At 39.6% G+C, this 18,116-nt stretch overlaps 1 protein-coding gene across 2 annotated transcripts in view; it reads right to left on the bottom strand.

Moving 5' to 3' along the window:
* Kiaa1549 (KIAA1549 ortholog) overlaps positions 1 to 18,116 on the bottom strand; it is a 91,186-nt gene that overhangs the window by 18,747 nt on the left and 54,323 nt on the right. For both annotated transcript variants that reach the window (XM_048786857.1, XM_048786858.1), the window contains exons 15-16: positions 9,775 to 10,095; positions 40 to 86 (exon numbers count right to left, since the gene is read on the bottom strand). In XM_048786857.1, the coding sequence (XP_048642814.1) occupies positions 40 to 86; positions 9,775 to 10,095 (368 nt within the window). The remainder of the gene's footprint in view (positions 1 to 39; positions 87 to 9,774; positions 10,096 to 18,116) is intronic.

Raw genomic sequence — 18,116 nt, 5'->3', positions numbered from 1 at the left:
CAAAACAAAGTCATAATACATTCTGTTCTGAAACCTTACCTTGGCAATGGGCCAGAAGGGGGAGTCATCCCATAGTCTTCATATCTCTGGAAGAAATTCAAAAGGACATGAAGACTAACATTCAGTACTTATTATAAAGTGACAACAGCAAACTTATAAACTTGGGCTTGCAGGATCAACTTTCGGGAGAATTATTTTCTCATTAAAGCTTAGCATGCTCCTGGGGCATTCTGCCATCCAGCAAGGGTTTCAGTTTGGGGAACAGGGCTACCAGGCTTTAGAGAAGACACAACTCATTTCTAGGTCTTTTCTATATCAAAAACTAAGACTGTGAACAATAGACAGGTTTTCTGTGCCTGTTCACCCCTAGTCTCCTTCTCTATGAACTTTATCTTCTGCTAGAAGGTAGCTTAACTGGTCGCAGTAGTATGAAGCACACGCTCCCCGCCCCCAAATCCAGGGAGCGACCAGCAGCAATTCAAATATCTCCAAAACTAAACCATCAAATGCTGTACCATGTTTAGAATACTGTAAAAATAGAAAACCAGAAATTAGAAGGAAACCCAAAATTAGAGACTAGAAGATGAAGGTGGCCCCTTTGTTTCTAACCATTTCCTGGGCCACTGTGAACAACTGCTTGCCTGTAATCAGGAACTACCAGGCCTGGCTCCTGGGGCTGCACTGATTCTAGATCTTTCTTTTTTAGGCTATAATTTTAGTTTTTCTCAAAAGTCCAGGCTTTTCCCCCACTACGCTGTGCTGCCCAGATTTTCCCAACGGGTCTTTCCCCATTGGACAAATCTCTCCTCTTAAGAGGGAAAATAGAGGCCTTGGTGTTCAGAAGGTCATACGACATAAGGATGTCTATGATGGTTCTGGAGGGATTTGTAGATGGGAAACCCTGGTGGAACTGCGTCCCCTTCTGATCTTCTCTGACTCAATCCCCTTGGCAGCGGGAGGGAGATTAGAGCCTTGTAGGTTCCCAGCTGAGGAAGATAAACTAGAGGGGGTAACAGAGAAAACGGAAAGATGGCAGAAGAGCAGTTTTGATTCCTTTTTCTGAATGACTGAAGAAAAAGCTGAGACTGGATGAAGATTAGCCATGGTGCCCACCCACCTCCAGCATGACTCAGAGTTTTAAGACACATTCATATGCATGGTTTTTTTTTGTTTTTTTTTTTTTTAAATCAAGGCTCATCACTTTACCTACCAGGATTTCAGGAGATCTGAGTGATAAACCAACAGAAAAACTATGGGGAAAAAGCTGCCCATTTTTATCCATGGTACTATTGTGGGTGAGGCATTTTAAACTACTGTCTTCAGAAAGAGGATGTTCTGTGCTGAGAGACAGGGCAAGTTAAAAAAAAAAAAAAAAAAAAAAATCCCTGACAGAATTACTGTGATTGTGTGTCAGGTATTTACTTTAAATGAGTCACACTTATATAAAAGGCTTGGAGGACAAAACTGAATTTTAAAGTTTTAATCAGCTATGTCAATACAAGTCTCATTTTCATTTCATTCTTAATCCATATAAAACACAGCCCAGTCAAATGTGAAAGGCGAGTCAAATGGCTGGAGCCTGGGACAGGCCTGAGGTGGAGCCACCAGGCAGCAGAGGCAGCTTGTAAAAGGCCTTAGCTGGCACCGAGGCCTGCACAGCGGGTGACTCCAAGAGTGGAGCTCCACTCAGGGCAGCAGAAACACCACATCCCAGCTGCCTGACTCACTGCTGCCTAACCCACACCGCCCTGCTGGTAAAAAGGAGCAGAATGTCATCCAGGGGAACACAGAGGCTCACGCGGTGACTGAAGGCACCTTGAAACCCACATTCCTGTGGTTTTCACTGTCAGAAGAAGCAAATAAAGGGTGGTTAGGTTCGTCCTGGCAACAAACTAGTAACTTTACCACCAGTTTATCAACATGCTGAAATTTATATGATTCTGGTTTTCCACTAGATTAAATCAATACCATTCCCATTGAAAAAATATCAGGGTGACGTCAAAAAGTCCACAATTAATTTTTTTTTAAAAAGTCCACAATAAGAAATATTAGAATGCATTTGAATTCATGGTTGAGATGGTAGATTAAGGCATTATCATGGAATCTTTCATCCCTAACACCTAAGAACCAGGAACAAATAATAAAAGTAGTAACACAAATCTGTCAAAAATTACTGCTAAAAATTCGTGCAAGTGAAGGAGAAGAATCATGCTATAAATGGAGAAAAGCAGCGGCCAAGGGAAAAAATGATTCTCACAGCACAGTGTGGCTCTTGACCCCACCCAAGAGCAAGCAGAGATGCACCTCCACTCAGACAGGGGCTGACTGGGGGGCGACCTGGCAGTCTGGGGCTGGGAGCAGTAGGATCAAGGAAAAGCCTGGGGGCAAGGAGAGGTGGTCAGCAGTGACCAAGTTCAGGTCAGAAAGTGAGACAAGAGCTTTCGTCTTGGAAATCTCAAGACTAAGCAAACAGGCTCTTGGCAGATCTTCCTCCTCATCCTAGGTCCCCTCCTCATCCCACTAATGTCTCTGAGGTGTAAGTCCTGCAGCAGCTTGGCCTTCTCAACACCCCAAAACTATATTTCACTTGTCACCTGCAGGTGGAGCTGTCTGGGCACCTTCCAGACAGAGGATGGGAAAGGATCAGGATGATCCTGAGGACGGTGGTGCCCACTAGTGGACAGATTGGAGAGGAAGCACGGCAGGCTCTGTGTGCTCCCAGGGCGGTTCTCTCTCTGTCCTTGTTAGTGGGAGGGCTATCACATTTCAACTGCATCTCTCACCGCACAGCGCCTGCCAGGTGTCCCCTTGTCACAGTCCCCTGATAGACCCTTAATTCTGGATCAACCCCACTGTCTGCCTTCTCGGCCGCACACCTGGGTGTCCGATGTTGAACCACAAAGCCATATGGAGAACTCTCACTTATGCCACTATAATTTCCTGAGGGTCAACCTCAACAGGGACCTCAGGCTGTGTCTCCAATCTGTGATCTCTCATTCTCCATAACAGGCATTTCGGATCCCGACTCTCCCCCAAAACCGCCATGCCCGCCACACTTCTTCCCTCCTTCTCAACAGACAGCTCTACCCTCCCCACGGGGAGCACAGAAGCCTTGAGATGTGGCTCCTCAGCTTCATGCCTCCCAACCTCTCCTTCCTGCCTCCGTTGAGTTGGCAGAAATACATCCCGTCGTTTCTAAACACAGTTCCTCCCCTGGTGCCCTCGACCCATGGCATCAATCTTCTTCCATGCTGGCTCAATGCGGCCAGCAATTAAACAGGTGGAACCTTCTGGATTCTTCTTCTCAACTCCATCCACACCAGTCTACTGGCTGGAGCCACTGACAATCACACTGACAATCCCTGCTCCACCAGCCTCCCAACGGTCCCCCTGCCTCTACTCTTGTACTGACATAACCCTGCAGCCCAACGTGGGACAAATCTCCCACAGTGGCTTACATAGTTACGTCTCCCAACTGCTCAGAGCCCTGCAACGTGAAGGTGTCACCCTTGGGATGAGGTGGGCACTATGACTGTGGGCTTCTTGCTTTCTCTCTCCTGCCTCATGAACCACCCCTTCACTACCCCTTCTGTAAGAAATGCTAGAACCAATTCCATTGTTAAGAACATATGGTGACTGGGCTACAGGGTGCCCAGATACCTGGTTAAACACTATTTCTGTGTTTACTGGGTGGAGCTGGTTAAACACTATTTCTGTGTTTACTAAAACTGACGGCCTCAGTAGAACAAAAAGGGGGAGGAAGGTGGGGTGGTGCTCCCTCTGCCTCCTGATCCTGCTCTTGCAGATCCTGGTTTGCAGGCTTTCAGATTCAGACTCAGGCCTCAGAACACCCTTGGTTCTCCTGGTCCTCCAGCCTGCAGACAGCAGGCTTCTCAGCCTCCACAATCAAGTGAGCCAATTCCTCATAATCAGTCACTCTTTTTATTTTTATTTTTTTTTATATTGGGGATGGAACCCAAGGTCTTAACCACTGAGCCACATCCCCAGCCCTTTTTTATATTCTATGTAGAGATTGGGTGTCACTGAGTTGCTCTGGCTTTGAACTCATGATCCTCCTGCCTTAGCCTCCTGAGCTTCCAGGATTACAGGTGTGCATCACTGTGCCCGGCTATAATCAATAAATCTTAAATCTCTCTCTCCACACACACGTCATAGGCTCTGTTTCTCTGGAGAATCCTAGCTAATATACATATCAAGCACACTTGGGGGAAGAAGTTTTTAACACCTTTATTGAGTTGTAACTGACATACAATAAACTGAACATATTTAAAGAATGCACTTCTATAAGCTTTGATGTATGACTGCAACTGTACATTACCACCACAATCAAGATAATGAACATATCCCTCACCCCCAAAGTTTCTGGGTGCCCCCTTTATAATCCTTCCAACTGATGTCCCCACCTGACCCATCCCTGGGTAACCACTGATTGTTTCTGTCACAGATTTGTATGCATTTTTCAAACTTGTATTTCAATGGAATTGTATAGTATATATTCATTTTCTTTGGTCTGGCTTCCTCTACTTAGCATAATTATTAATGAGAGTCAATTATGTTTTTGTCTGATTCAATATTTATTTTTTAAGGGTGGTTCTGGGGATTGAACTCAGGGACACTCAACCACTGAGCCACATCCCCGGGGTCTGACTGAGTTGCTAAGCACCTCGCCGTTGCTGAGGCTGGCTTTGAATTCAAGACCTCCTGACTCAGGCTCCCGGGCTGCTGGGATTACAGGCTTGAGCCACCATTCGTGGCTAATAGTTCATTTTTATTACTGAGTAGTACTCCATTATATGGACATACCACATTTGTTTTTCCATTTCTATATCTTCTTTGATGAAGTTTTTTTATTGGGTTGTCTGTACAATTTGAATCTTTTCTATTTATTGAGATTAGCTTTGTGGCCCAGAATATATTCCATTTTGGTAAAAATTCCATGATTGAAAGAACGTATATTGTGCTCTTGTTACCTGCCCTGTTCTCTATATGTCAATTATTTCAAGTTGGTGGTGTTATTCAATTCACCTCTATCTTAGTGATTTTCTGTATACTTGTCCTACCAGTTATTGAAAGAGGAGTATTGGAAATCTCCAATTTTAACTGTGGATTTATATTTATGTGTAATTCTATCTGTTTTTGCTTCATGCAAATAAACATTTAATATTTTGTCTTCATTTTTTTTTTTGTTTGTTTAATGGTACCAGGGATTGAATCCAGAGGCACTTAAACACTGAGCCCCAGCCTTGTTTTGTTGTTGTTGTCTTTCTTATTTAGAGACAGAGTCTCACTAAGTTGCTGAGGCTGGCTTTGAATTTTCAATCCTCCTGCCTCAGCCTCACAAGCTGCTGGGATTATAGGTGTTTGTCACTGTGTCTGGCTGAGATTTTTTCTTCTTGATGAAAAGTGACCACCTTGTTATTATGAAATGGTCCTCTATGCTGGATAATATTCTTTACTACAAGATCTCTTTTGGCTGATAGTAATAAATCCACTCCAACTTTTCATGATTAGTGTGGCATACCTTTTCCATACTTTCAACCAAGTTTGTACCTCTGTATTTAATGTGGGTGTCTCGTCGCCAAGCAATTGTTTGGATCTTGCTTTTTATCCACTCTGACAATCTCTGCCCTTTCAGAGGGATGTTCAGACCACCTATGTTTAATGTGACTATTAATAAGGCTGGACTGAAACCAACCTTGCTGGTTTCTGTTTTCTCTTTTCCCCACCTGTTTTTTGTTCCTTTTTTCTTCTTCTTCTGCCTTCCAGGGACTATATTTTATGATTTCTTTTAACTCGTTTGTTGGCTAACAATAGGTTGTGGTAGGGTGCGTACTACACATCCTCTGTCCCTGTCCACTGGTCAGTGCTTTAGTCTATGTCACATACAGCATAAGGCCATTAAAAGAGCAAACATCAATCTCTCCCTATTGGCCTTTGTGCTATTTTTATATATTTTCCTTCTATATAGGTTACAAACCCCACAATATATTGTCATTACTTTTGTTTTAAAGAGTCAATTGTCTTTTTAATATCTTTAAATAATGAAGTTTTTATAAAAATAATTAACCACATATTAACATTCCCAGAGCTTTTCATTCATTTGCATTTTATTCATTCAAATATTCACCTGGCATCACTGTGCTTCTTCTACCTGAAGGACTTCCTGGAATATTTTGTACAAGGCAGGTGATACGTTCTTTCTAAACACACAGAAGAGGGACTGTGGGGTCACACTGTGGTTCTGGTTTTAATTTGTTTAGGATCCGCCATCTTGTTTTCCATAATGGCTGTATTGATCTTTATTCCCACCAACGGTGCACTAGGATTCCCTTTCTCAACACTGTCATCAACATTAACATGAGGTGAGATCTCATGATGACTTTAATTTTAATTTGCATTTTCTTGATGATTTTTGAGGTTGAACACCTTTTCATATACCTGCTATTGATTTTTATGTCTTCTTTGGAGAAATTAAGTTTGTCTGAGAAATTAAATTCAATTGGTTTTTTGCTATCGAGCTATTAAGAGTTCTTCGTAAATTTTGGATACTAACCCCTTCCCTATCAGATATGTGATTTTTACATACCTTTTCCTAGTCTGTAGATTAACTTTTCATTTTGTTGACTGCTTTCCTGTTTAGGAGCTTTTTAGTTTGATATAATCCCCTTTATTTATTTTGCTTTTGTAGCCTGATTTTTTCAATGTGATATTAAAAAAAAAAAAAGTCATTGCCAAGGTCAACATCAAGGAGCTTTTCCCCATGTTCTCTTCTAAGATTTTTATGGTTTAAGTTTTATATTTTAAGTATTTTATCCATTTTTCAGTTGATTTTTGTGTATGGTATAATATAAGGATCCAATTTCTTTCTTCTGCATTTGGAAATTCAATTTTCTCAGCATCATTTATCAAGGAGACTATCCTTTCCCCCACTGTGTCCTGGTGCCCTTACTGAAAATCAATTGACCACATGTGTAAGGATTTATCTGGGCTTTCTGTTCTATTCCATTGATTTGTGTTTCTGTCTTCATACCAGTATCATACTGCTTGGGTTACTGTAGTTTTGTAATATAACTTTAAAACAGGAGTGTGATGACTCCAGTCTTTTCTTTCTCAGTATTGGATTGGCCATTATTTCCTTAATAAATTTTTTGTCCCTCCTGCTCTCTGAGAACTCCAAATATCATGTGTATTCATCCACTTGAAGCTACTGCACAGCTCATTAATCATGTTTGTGTTTTTCATTCCATTTCCTCTCTTTGTTTGACAGTATATAATTTTTATTACCATATATTCCAAGTCCACTAATCTTTTCTTCTGCAATACCTAACCTGGCATTGATCTCACCCCGTATATTCTTCCTCTCAGATATTGGAGTTTTCATCTCTAAGTTTGATTCATATCCTTTAATATCTTCAAGGTCTCTAATTAACATCCTTGATCTTTCCTCTAGCTTCTTATATGAAACTACATTAAAATAATCCTTTAAATACCCTTGTTTGCTATTTTTATCACCTATGTCTTTTTCTTGTTTCTGTGCTTATCTAGTTAGTTTTGATTGGATACCAGACATTATTAATTTTACCTTATTGGATGCTGCATATTTTTGTTTCTATAAATACTCTTGAGCTTTGTTTGGATTCAGATTTTACGTTTGTCTGCTTTGTTCAGTAGAACTAGAGCGGCTTTAATCTGGGGCTAACTTTTCCCACTCATGAAGCAGAGAAAAACAATACAAAGGTGTGGACACCACAACTATGAGGTATCTCAATCTAAATTGCTCCCATACCCCTTTAGAATATATGGAGTTGTTAAGTAGAAGAGCAATTACATAGGGTGTACTCTATAAGCCTCACTGTATACAAAACAACTGCCTGACCTACTAGAAGGACCCCACTCTTGTGAGACCTTCAGAGAAAGTGGAATCATGTCTTACAGGCACCTCTGTGAACTCTAGCTGCCTTTTCCTCCCTGGACTTCCAATCCATCTCCTCAGCTCAGGCAGATCCCTGAGCTCTGCCTGGTACCCCTCCCTGTGTGGTGGCCAAAAACTCTCTCTAGGCATAAGCTGGAGCAACAGTAGGACTCAACTTGCTTCTTGGCAATCCTTGTCCTTTGTTGTCTACTATCCAGTGTCACAAAAACCCACATATTTCATTCAGTTTTTTAGTTGTTTCAGTAAGGAAGACATCCAGGACCTGTTCTTCCATCTTTTCCAGAATAGGAAGTTTATCCCATATGCCTTTATTTCTGTGTGTCTCTGCCATACCTCTCACTATGTGAAAAATTATTCTCTGACAACCACTAATTATCCTTTAGACAGCAACTCACATGTCATTTTATCCAGAAAAGTCTTCCTAAACTCCTCAAAATTCAGCTAGGTTCTCTTCCACATTGCCTCCTCTCCATGGCACTGACAACAGTGTACTGGAATTATTGTTTTGGTCCCCACTGGAGTGCAAGAGCTAGAGAGGAGGGACCTGTGCTGTACACCACGGAGTCCCCAACACCTAGCAGGGCTCCAGGCACAGAGGTGCTCTGTAATGCACCTGAATGAAAATGCAAATGAGACCAGACAGCAACTGTACCCACACTTGTTTTATCACTGAGTTGTGGTCTGTAGCATCCATTTCCTAAAAGATTATAACCCACCAGATATAACCTTGAAGTAGCTTAACATCTATTATTAGAACAAGCTATATTTTCATATTAAAAACAAAAACAATTACACTGAATGGTACCCTCCCCCTGCCCACGGTACCAGCTACCCACAATGCAAGCACTATGTCTCCCAGACCTGGAAGGAAAAAAATCTATTACCAAAGGCCTGAAAATTCAAACCAATTTCAGAGATAAATTTTTTTTTACTGTCATTCAATGATAAGGGAAACGTCACACCTGAATAAGGGAAACAAAACTAGAAGGAGCCAGGGCTGGGGCTGGGGCTCAGTGGCAGAGCACTTGCATAGCACATGTGAGGCACTGAGTTCCATCCTCAGTACCACATGAAAAAATAAACAAATAAAACAAAGGCCTGCTATCCATCTACAGCTAAAAAAAAAAAAAAAATTAGAAGAACCCAGTATAACCTTTCCCAACTAATAAATTTAAGTTGTGGTCTATTAATTTCTCTCCAGAGTTAATGTCACCAATCCCTTTTGAACTAAGCAAAAATTACATGAACATTACTTCCTTGAGTGTTACTCTTTCTCCAAGTCGTAAGAAGGCAAATTTGAAAGAACCAACCAAAAACGAGAAACATACATGAAGGCCAATGAAAAGGCAGAGGAAATGCTAAAACGTCAGCTCCCAAGATGGGCAGATGACATTTGTGAACAGTGCCCATGCCTGGACCGCTGCCTATGCTCCCAGACCCTCAGGGGGCCTCTCCAGAGGGTCATACAGAGGTTAAACAATCTGAGTCCATTCCGAACTGCTCCAGTCTAAACTGGAGACACAAGTGCCAATGTGTTTTGACAGTTAAACTACCTCCATTTCATAACACAGAGAGAGAACCAGGAAGATGCTTCCGCGAAATCCTCTGAACCGCTCCACAAAATATCAGAGCAGCATAAAAGAACGCTTCCAATATTAGAATTAACTTAGCAGAAGATGATAAAAACTAAGACTTATCATCCAAGATTGAATTCTTACCAAATACAACCAGAGTTTTATGGGGAACCTGCAAGAGATGCAGTTAGGCAACAAAACTCCATTATCTTGCCCAGGAAAGAATTCTAGAAGGTCAGAACTTACACTGCAGGGATTGTTGGCTGTCTGGGCTGGGCTGTAGAAGGACCCCCACTGGGTGGCTCGCCTTTCCTCGCGGGAAGGGGTGCTGTTCACAGGCAGGCTGGCTGGGACCCCGGACACTGCACCTGCTGCACCGGCAGCCTGGCTGCTGGGGGCCACCAGGGCAAAGGCGTCGTCCAGGAGGGAGTGCATGGTCTGGCGTGCCTCCTCGATGGATGGCTGGGGTGGGATGTACTGAGAGGCCGGGGTGAAGGGCAGGCCCGGATACCTGCCCAGCTCAGCTGAGGATGGTGTCTGCACATCTGCTGGGAGATCGGGATCAGACTACAGTGGGGAAATGACAAAGGAAAAAAAAAAAAACACAGACATGAGCTTTTGTGGTGGTCCTGAAACAAAACTACAAGGCCAAAATGGAATTTATCAATTCTCCTGAAATTGAGGAAAAGATTTATCATAAGAAAATGTTTTAAATGACAACCAAGGAATATGCATTACATTATATGAGGGATGCAGGGTTATATCAGAAAGAAAACAAAAATGTGGGAATATTCAACTCTTTTTTTTTTCAACTAAACTGAACTATCTGAAATGTATTTTAATTCTTGAAAGTATACATTTTTACTGAAAGCCTAAACAGCCAATAAATATGATTCAAAGTGTACATTCTCTAAGAGACACCACACCTGTACCACACACAACCTAATAGACTCAAACTTCATTAGTACATTAACATAAAGAACAGGAGAGACAAAAACCCCAAACCAGTGACCAGACCTTCAGTAGGAATAGTTTTGAGGGGCCTCAGATCCCACTCATGGTATCCATTTCTATAGTAGTAGCAGGGAAAAATAATACAATATAATAATACAACAATAATACACCTCACCTACAAGGTATCTCCATCTAAATTGCTCTCATACCTCTTTAGAATATATAGAGTTGTCAAGTCTAGAAGAGCAATTACATAGGCTACATAGGGTGTACTTCATATGCCTTGCTGTATACAAAACAACTGCCTGACTTACTATAAGGACCCCACTCTTGTAAGATCTACAGAGAAGGTGGGATTATCACCCTCCAACACAGTGAACTCTAAATCAATGTACATTAAACATCATCAAAGAACCAGCAGGGAAACCATACTATGAAACACACTTGGACAACAACTCACAACAGATATCCCAGAATACTTTGCCAAGAGAAAGGACCATAAGGACCTGACATAAAAGTAGAGAAATCCATCCCAACAGATACACAAATCTCAACATAGGTATACAAGAAATATGAAAAAAAGGTAACATGACACCTAAAATTTGTAATTCAGCAGCAACTGAATCCAAAGATAGAGAAATGGATGAAATAATAGATAAAGGATGATTACAAAATAGATCAATGAATTTCATGAGAACACAGAAAACAACTGGATAATTTAAGGAAATCAATACAGGGTATAAATGGAATTCAAAAAAGAAATAGAGATATTAAAAAAGAACTAAATAAAAGCCTTAGAAATGACAGGCACAGTGAATCAAATGAAAAATTCAGTTGAGAGTCTCTCTACATAATAGACCAAGTAGAAGACACAATATCAGAGCTGGAAAACAAAGTGGTTGGCCTTGAATATTCAAACAATAAAGCAGGAGTAGAAATTTTGATCAGAATATACAAGAATTCTGGGACATTAGGAGACTAAACTTGAGAATCATCAGCATCAAGGAAGGAATAGAAATACAGGTCAATGGCATTGACAAGTATTTTAGTGAAATGATAGCAGAAATTTTTCCAGACCTTGGGAAAGAAAAGAATGTCCATATATGAAAGGTGTTTATAATCCCAAATAGATAAGATCAAAAACATCCTCTCCATTATATGTTATAATTAAAATGCTAGATATACAGAACAAAAATAGAATTTTTAAAGCCTCAAGAAAAAAATGTCAGATTACATTTAGAGATGAGCCAATCAAAATAACATCTGATTTCTCAAAACTCTAAAATTGAGGAGGGCATGGAAAGATGTGTTTCAAGCCCTGAAGGAAAATAACTGCCTAGCAAGATTACTATATCCAGCAAAGCTATCATTCGTAACAGAAGGTGAAATAAAAACCTTCGAAGATGAGCAAAAGCTAAAAGAATTCATGACTACTAAGCCAGTATTACAAAAGATACTTAAAGAATTCCTAAACACAAGAGAAGATTTCAAAAATAGCAGAGCTCAGGAAAGGATAAATCTCATTAGAAGACTATTTAAACAAATGAGACTTAGGATTGAATTAAACAATAGAAGTAAAGCAAAATGGCAGGAAATACTAAACAGCTCTCTATAACAACACTGAATATAAATGGTCTTAACTCTAATTAAAAGACACAGACTGGCAAATTGGATTTAAAAACAAGATCCAACAATATGTGTTGCACACAAGAGATATACACCTCTCAGGCAAAGACATTCACAGGTTGAAAGTTAAAGGATAAAAAGTGATATTCCCTGCAAATGGAGCCTGGAGCAAGCAGGAGTATCTACTCTTATATTGGGCAAAGCGGACTTCAGGGTAAAATTAATCAGAAGACACAAAGATCACTTCATACTGGTAATGGGAACAGTCCAACAAGAAGACATAATGATAGTAAATATTGTGCCCCAAACATCACTGCACCTAATTACATAAAACAAACACTACTTAACATAGGCTCAGATCCCAAAACAATAATATTGAATGATTTCAACACACCTCTCTTACCAATAGTAGGTCATCTGGATATAAAATCAACAAAGACACTTCAGACATAAAAAAAATACTATAAATCAAATGGAATGGACTTAACCCACATTTATAGAATGTCATACCCAAAAGCTAAATATACTTTCTTCCCAGCCTCTCATAGAACTTTCTCCAAAATAGACCATATTTTAGGCAACAAATACACACACAAAAATTTATTGACATAATTACTTGTATTTTATCAGATCATAATGGAATGAAATTAAGAATTAAGAGTAAGAAAAACTACATAATGAAATGAAATTAAAAATTAAGAGCAAGAAAAAGTATATAAACACATGGAGACTGAACAATGTATACTTTTGCGGGGTCAGGCAGTACTGGGAATTGAGCCCACAGGCACTCTACCACTGAACTACATCCCTGGCCCTTTTTAGTCTTCATTTTGAGACAGGGTCTCACTAAGTTGCCCAGGTTCACCTAGAACCTGTGAATCCTCCTCTCTCAGCCTCTTAAGTAGTTTGGATTTCAGGCATGCTCTACCACACCCAGCTGAACAATACACTTTTGAATGATGAATGGGGGATAGAAAAAAATCAGAGAAGAAATTTTTAAATTCTTAGAATCAAGCGAAAATGAAGATACGACATATTAGAATCCTAGGGACACTATGAAGGCAGTTCTAAGAGGAGAGTTTATAATTGAGTGTCAACATAAAAAAACTAAAAAGACCCCCACATAAACAGCCTAACGTTGCATATCAAAATCCTAGATAAACAAGAACAAACCAATCCAAAGGCAATAGAAGGAAACAATTAAGAGCAGAGTCTAAATTAATAGTATAGAGAATTTAAAAACAATACAAAGGATCAGTGTAATAAAGAATTGGTCCTTTGAAAAGATAAATACAATTGATGAACTATTAGCCTAACTAACCAAAAGAAGGAGAAAGGCCCAAATTAATAAAATTAGAAATAAAAAAGGAGACATCACCACAGACATCACTGAAATTCATGGGATCTTCATTAGGGGCTATTTTGAAAACTTACACTCCAATAAGTTGAAAAATTGAGAAGAAATGGGATAAACTTCTAGAAACATATGACCTACCCAAATTGAACCAAGAGGATCCCTAATGTAAATGGTCCAGCCAACATCAAGCAATGAGATTGAATCAGTAATAAAAGCCTTGCACCAAAGGAAAGCTCAGAACCAGATGGATTCTCAAATTCTACCAGACCTTTAAAGAAAAACTAATACCAACACTCTTCACCTTATTCCATGAAATAGAAAGGGGATGGGGGGGCACTTCCAAATTTATTCTATGAAGCCAGTATCACTTGAAACCTAAACCACATAAGGACACATCAAGGAAAGAAAATTACATACCAATATCCTTGAAGAACATAGATGCAAAAATCCTTAATATTAGCAAATTACATTCAACAACACATTAAGATTGAATAAAAAGATCAAGTGAGTTCATTTCAGGAATATGAGGATAGGTCAATATATGCAAATCTGCCGCAGTGTGGCTGGGCACAGATGCCTCAGTCTGGCTGGGCACACAATCACGAGCCACCACACAGCTTGTAGATTCAAACAGCAACTCTTTATTCCCGATCTCACACCAGCCGTCTACAATCACGTTCTGGGGAAATCCACGTTCTCTGCCCAAATTCACGTTCTCTGCCCAAATCCACATCCACTGGGCTTCTGTCTCCCAAAAAATACTGTCTGAATCCCGTGAGAACTCAAGGGGAACTCAGGCAGCAGGATACGCCCTATTCCCAGCAGGAATAATCTTAAACCTTAAACCTGGAACCTAAACTGGGAACGCCCTAAACCCGATTATGTTAAACCGGGAACACCCTAATCCGCCCTGGTCCTTGAGCAAGGTCACCTACATTCAATGTCACTGCAAAATGTCAGCAACATGGGGTACGCTGGCAAGGAAATTGTCATACCTACTTGGCTAATGGCTCCCAGCACAAATCAATAAATGTAATTCACCATGTAAATAGAATCGAGGACAAAAATCATGTAGCGATCTCAATAAATACAGAAAACTCAGCACTACTCAGTACCCATTCATGATAAAATCACAAAAGAAACTGGGAATAGAAAAAAATGATCTCAAAATCATTTACGTTATACACAATAAACCCAAAGTCAACATCATACTTAAAGGGAAAAAAAAATGAAAGAACTTCCTCTGAAATAAGGAACAAGACAAACATGTCCATTTCACCACTCCTATTCAATATAGTACTTTAAATGTTGGCCAGACTAATTAGTCAACAGGAGGAAATAAAAGATATGCCAATAGTAAAGGTAAAAGTCAAATTATCACTGTTTACAGAGGATCATATCTGATCCCATACTTAAACAATACAAAAAGCTCCATCAGAATACTTCTAGAGTTAGTAAACAAATTCAACAAGGTAGAAGGATACAAAATCAACACAGAAAAAAATGGTAGCTTTTTATACAATAACCTGCTGAAAAAGAAATTAGGAAAATAATTCCATTCACAATAGCCTCAAAAAAAAAAGCCCTTGGGAATAAATCTAACCAAGGAGGTGAAAGACCTCTACAATAAAAATTATAGAACACAGAAGAAAACTAAAGAAGACACAAGAAGATGGAAAAACCTCCCTTGTTCATGTAAAAGGATTAAAATGGCCATATTACCAAAAGCAATCTTCAGATTAAATGCAATTTCCATCAAATACTAAGAGTCTTTAGAGAACCAGAAAAAGCACCCCTAAAATTCATAGGATAGAATAAAAATCTCAGAATAATCAAAGCAATTTTAAGCAAAAAGAGAAATTCTGGAGGCATCACAATACCCAGTTTTAAATCATACTACAGAACTATCACAATAAAACAGCACAGTGCTGTCCTGTAAACAGACATGTAGACCAATGAAACAGAATAGAAGGCACAAAGACAAACCCATAGGATACAGTTATGTGATCTTTCACAACGAAAGTAAAAACATACATTAGAGAAAACAGAGTCTTTTTAACTAATGGTGCCAGGTAAATGGGATATCCAAATGTAGCAGAATGAAGCTAGGTTCCTATCTGTCACTCTGCTCAAAAGTCAACTCAAAATGCATCAAAGACTGAGGAATCAGACCATAAACTTTACTACTGACAGAAGAAAACATAAGGTCAACACTCCAACATATACGAGTAAACAATAACCTCCTCAATAGGACCCCTAAAGCTCAGGAAATAATACCAAGAATTTTAAAATAGGATGGAATGCAATTAAAAGCCTTGTACAGCAAAGGAAACAATTAAGAGCATGAAGAGAGAGTCTACAGAACAGAAGAAAATCTTTGCCAGCTGCTCTTGTGACAGAGGGTTATATCCAGAACATAGAAAAAATTATTTTAAAAAAACCTACACACACATACAAAAAAAAAAAAAACCCACCACAATAAATAGCCAAATGAACTAAACAGATCCTTCTCGAAAGAAGAAATATAAATAGTCAACAAATATATGAAAAAATCTTCAACATCTTTAGCAATCAGGAAAATGCAAATCAAGACTACAGCAACATTTCATCTCAGTTCAGTTAGAAAGGTCACAATCAAGAATACAAACAATAATTAATGCTGGTGAGGACGTGGGGAGAAAGGAAAACTTACTTACACATTGTTGGTGAGACTGTAAATTAGTACATGCACTATGGAAATCAGAGATTGGAGATTTCTTAAAAGACTAGGAATGGAACCACCATATAACCCGGCTATACCAATCTTTGGTATTCATACCAAAGAATGAAAAGTCAGCATATTATAGCAATACCTGTAGACCTATGTTCACAGCAGCACAATCCACAAGAGCCAAGTTACTGAACCTGCCTAGATGTCCACTGATAGATACAAGGATAAAGAAAATGTAGCGTATTTACACAATGGAGGTTTATTCAGCCATAAAGGATGAAATCATGTCATTTGCAGGAAATTGGATGGATCTGAAGAGCATTACATGAAGTGAAATAAGCAAGACTCCGAAAGTCAAGGGTCGTATTTTTTTCTCATATGTGGAAGCTAGAGGGGGGAAAAGAGTGGGGATCTCATGAAAATAGAAGGTAGACCAGGGAATAGAAGAAGAGGACCAGAGAGAGGAAGGAGGAGAGGTCAAGGGGAGGTACTGGAGAATGAAATTCACCCAATTATGTCATATGCATGTCTGAACATGTAACAATGAATCCTATTATTATGTATAATTGTAATGCATGAATAAAAATTTTAAAAACAATTAGCATATATTCTCAAAAAACATAGTCAATCTTCCATAGGTATAGAAAACAAAAAGTGCAGCAGTCTATTGACTATTAACAGAAAGAAAAATTGCTCTATATATTCCCTAAAAAAGGTCAAAGTCACCACCATTTTAAAACTATGTTCATGTGCATAAAAACAATTATAATACCTATTATAACTATTTGTAAAATAGCAATAATTAAATAATTATTTAGAAGCCATTTGTCTTTAAACTGGAGACATCTCTGGATAACATGAGTCATTAAGAAAGGTTTAAATTATGTTCTATACCCTGAGTTAAGAGGCAGGAATCCAGGCAACAATTAAGATTTTTTAAAACTAACTTATTTCTCAATATTGCATTATGAGCAAAACATGGTCATAGAAGACACTGCATAAATTGTAAGAGACAAAACAGGAAACCAAAGGTCTCAGAGGCTCCCAAGTCCAAACATCATGGTTTGGCAGATGCATCGAGAGAGAAGAGGGTGTGCCCCTGAGGCCGTGCAGAAGAGGGTCCACCTTCACCTAGAGTGCCTTGCTCATGATGGATGGGTCGCGCCACCTGGGTGGGCTGGATCACCCTACTGAGGAGCCAAGGAAGACACTCCCATGTCTGTCTGGGTCAGTGATCCCATGACAAGGAAAAGCTCTACTCCACACACACCTTTAAGCTTGGCCAGCTGTCTGGATACTGCTTCCTAATGATCAAGCTCTGTCCCATGGAAGATCACAGGTCATTCCTACCAGCACAAAGGACAGCCACTGCTTAACTCCAAAACACAGAAAACTGAACTACAAGTTGGCAAACCCACAAATGGCCCTCAGACCTGCTCTGCTTGGCCTTACTGTCTTTATGAAAATATATAATATTATAAAAATCTGAAAACTTCATGTGAATGCTCTAGTTTCTGGATTCAGACTCACACGGAAACAACCAACTACTGTTGAGAGCTCCGGCCCCCTTGAGATGGAACAGATGCTCTTCTCTCCAGAAAGTTCCATCGATGACCTCATTCTGCCCCTTACATGCCTGGTCTCATCTGTTTCTCTTAAACTACAATATCTCCATAAAGGCTCTACTAGGGATTCTAAGTAAGGCTCTAAAAGGGGCTTCTGGTTTATGATGGATCTACCACTGGAGGGAACTGTGTTCTTTTCCTTATGAGGTGGGTGAAGGTCCACACTCACAGCTCCTCCACACTGGTCCATCACGATGTCCAGCCTCCTCTCCAGCCCAGACCAACCGAGTAGTCACCTCTGAAACTGTGAGCCCCAAAATAAAAATTTCCTCTTCTAAAATTGTTCTTGTTGGACTTTTAGAAAGCCCTGTGAATC

Source organism: Marmota marmota, unplaced genomic scaffold (assembly GCF_001458135.2).
Source record: "Marmota marmota marmota unplaced genomic scaffold, marMar, whole genome shotgun sequence".
NCBI lineage: Eukaryota > Metazoa > Chordata > Mammalia > Rodentia > Sciuridae > Marmota > Marmota marmota.
This window is presented reverse-complemented; position numbering and strand designations above follow the sequence as displayed.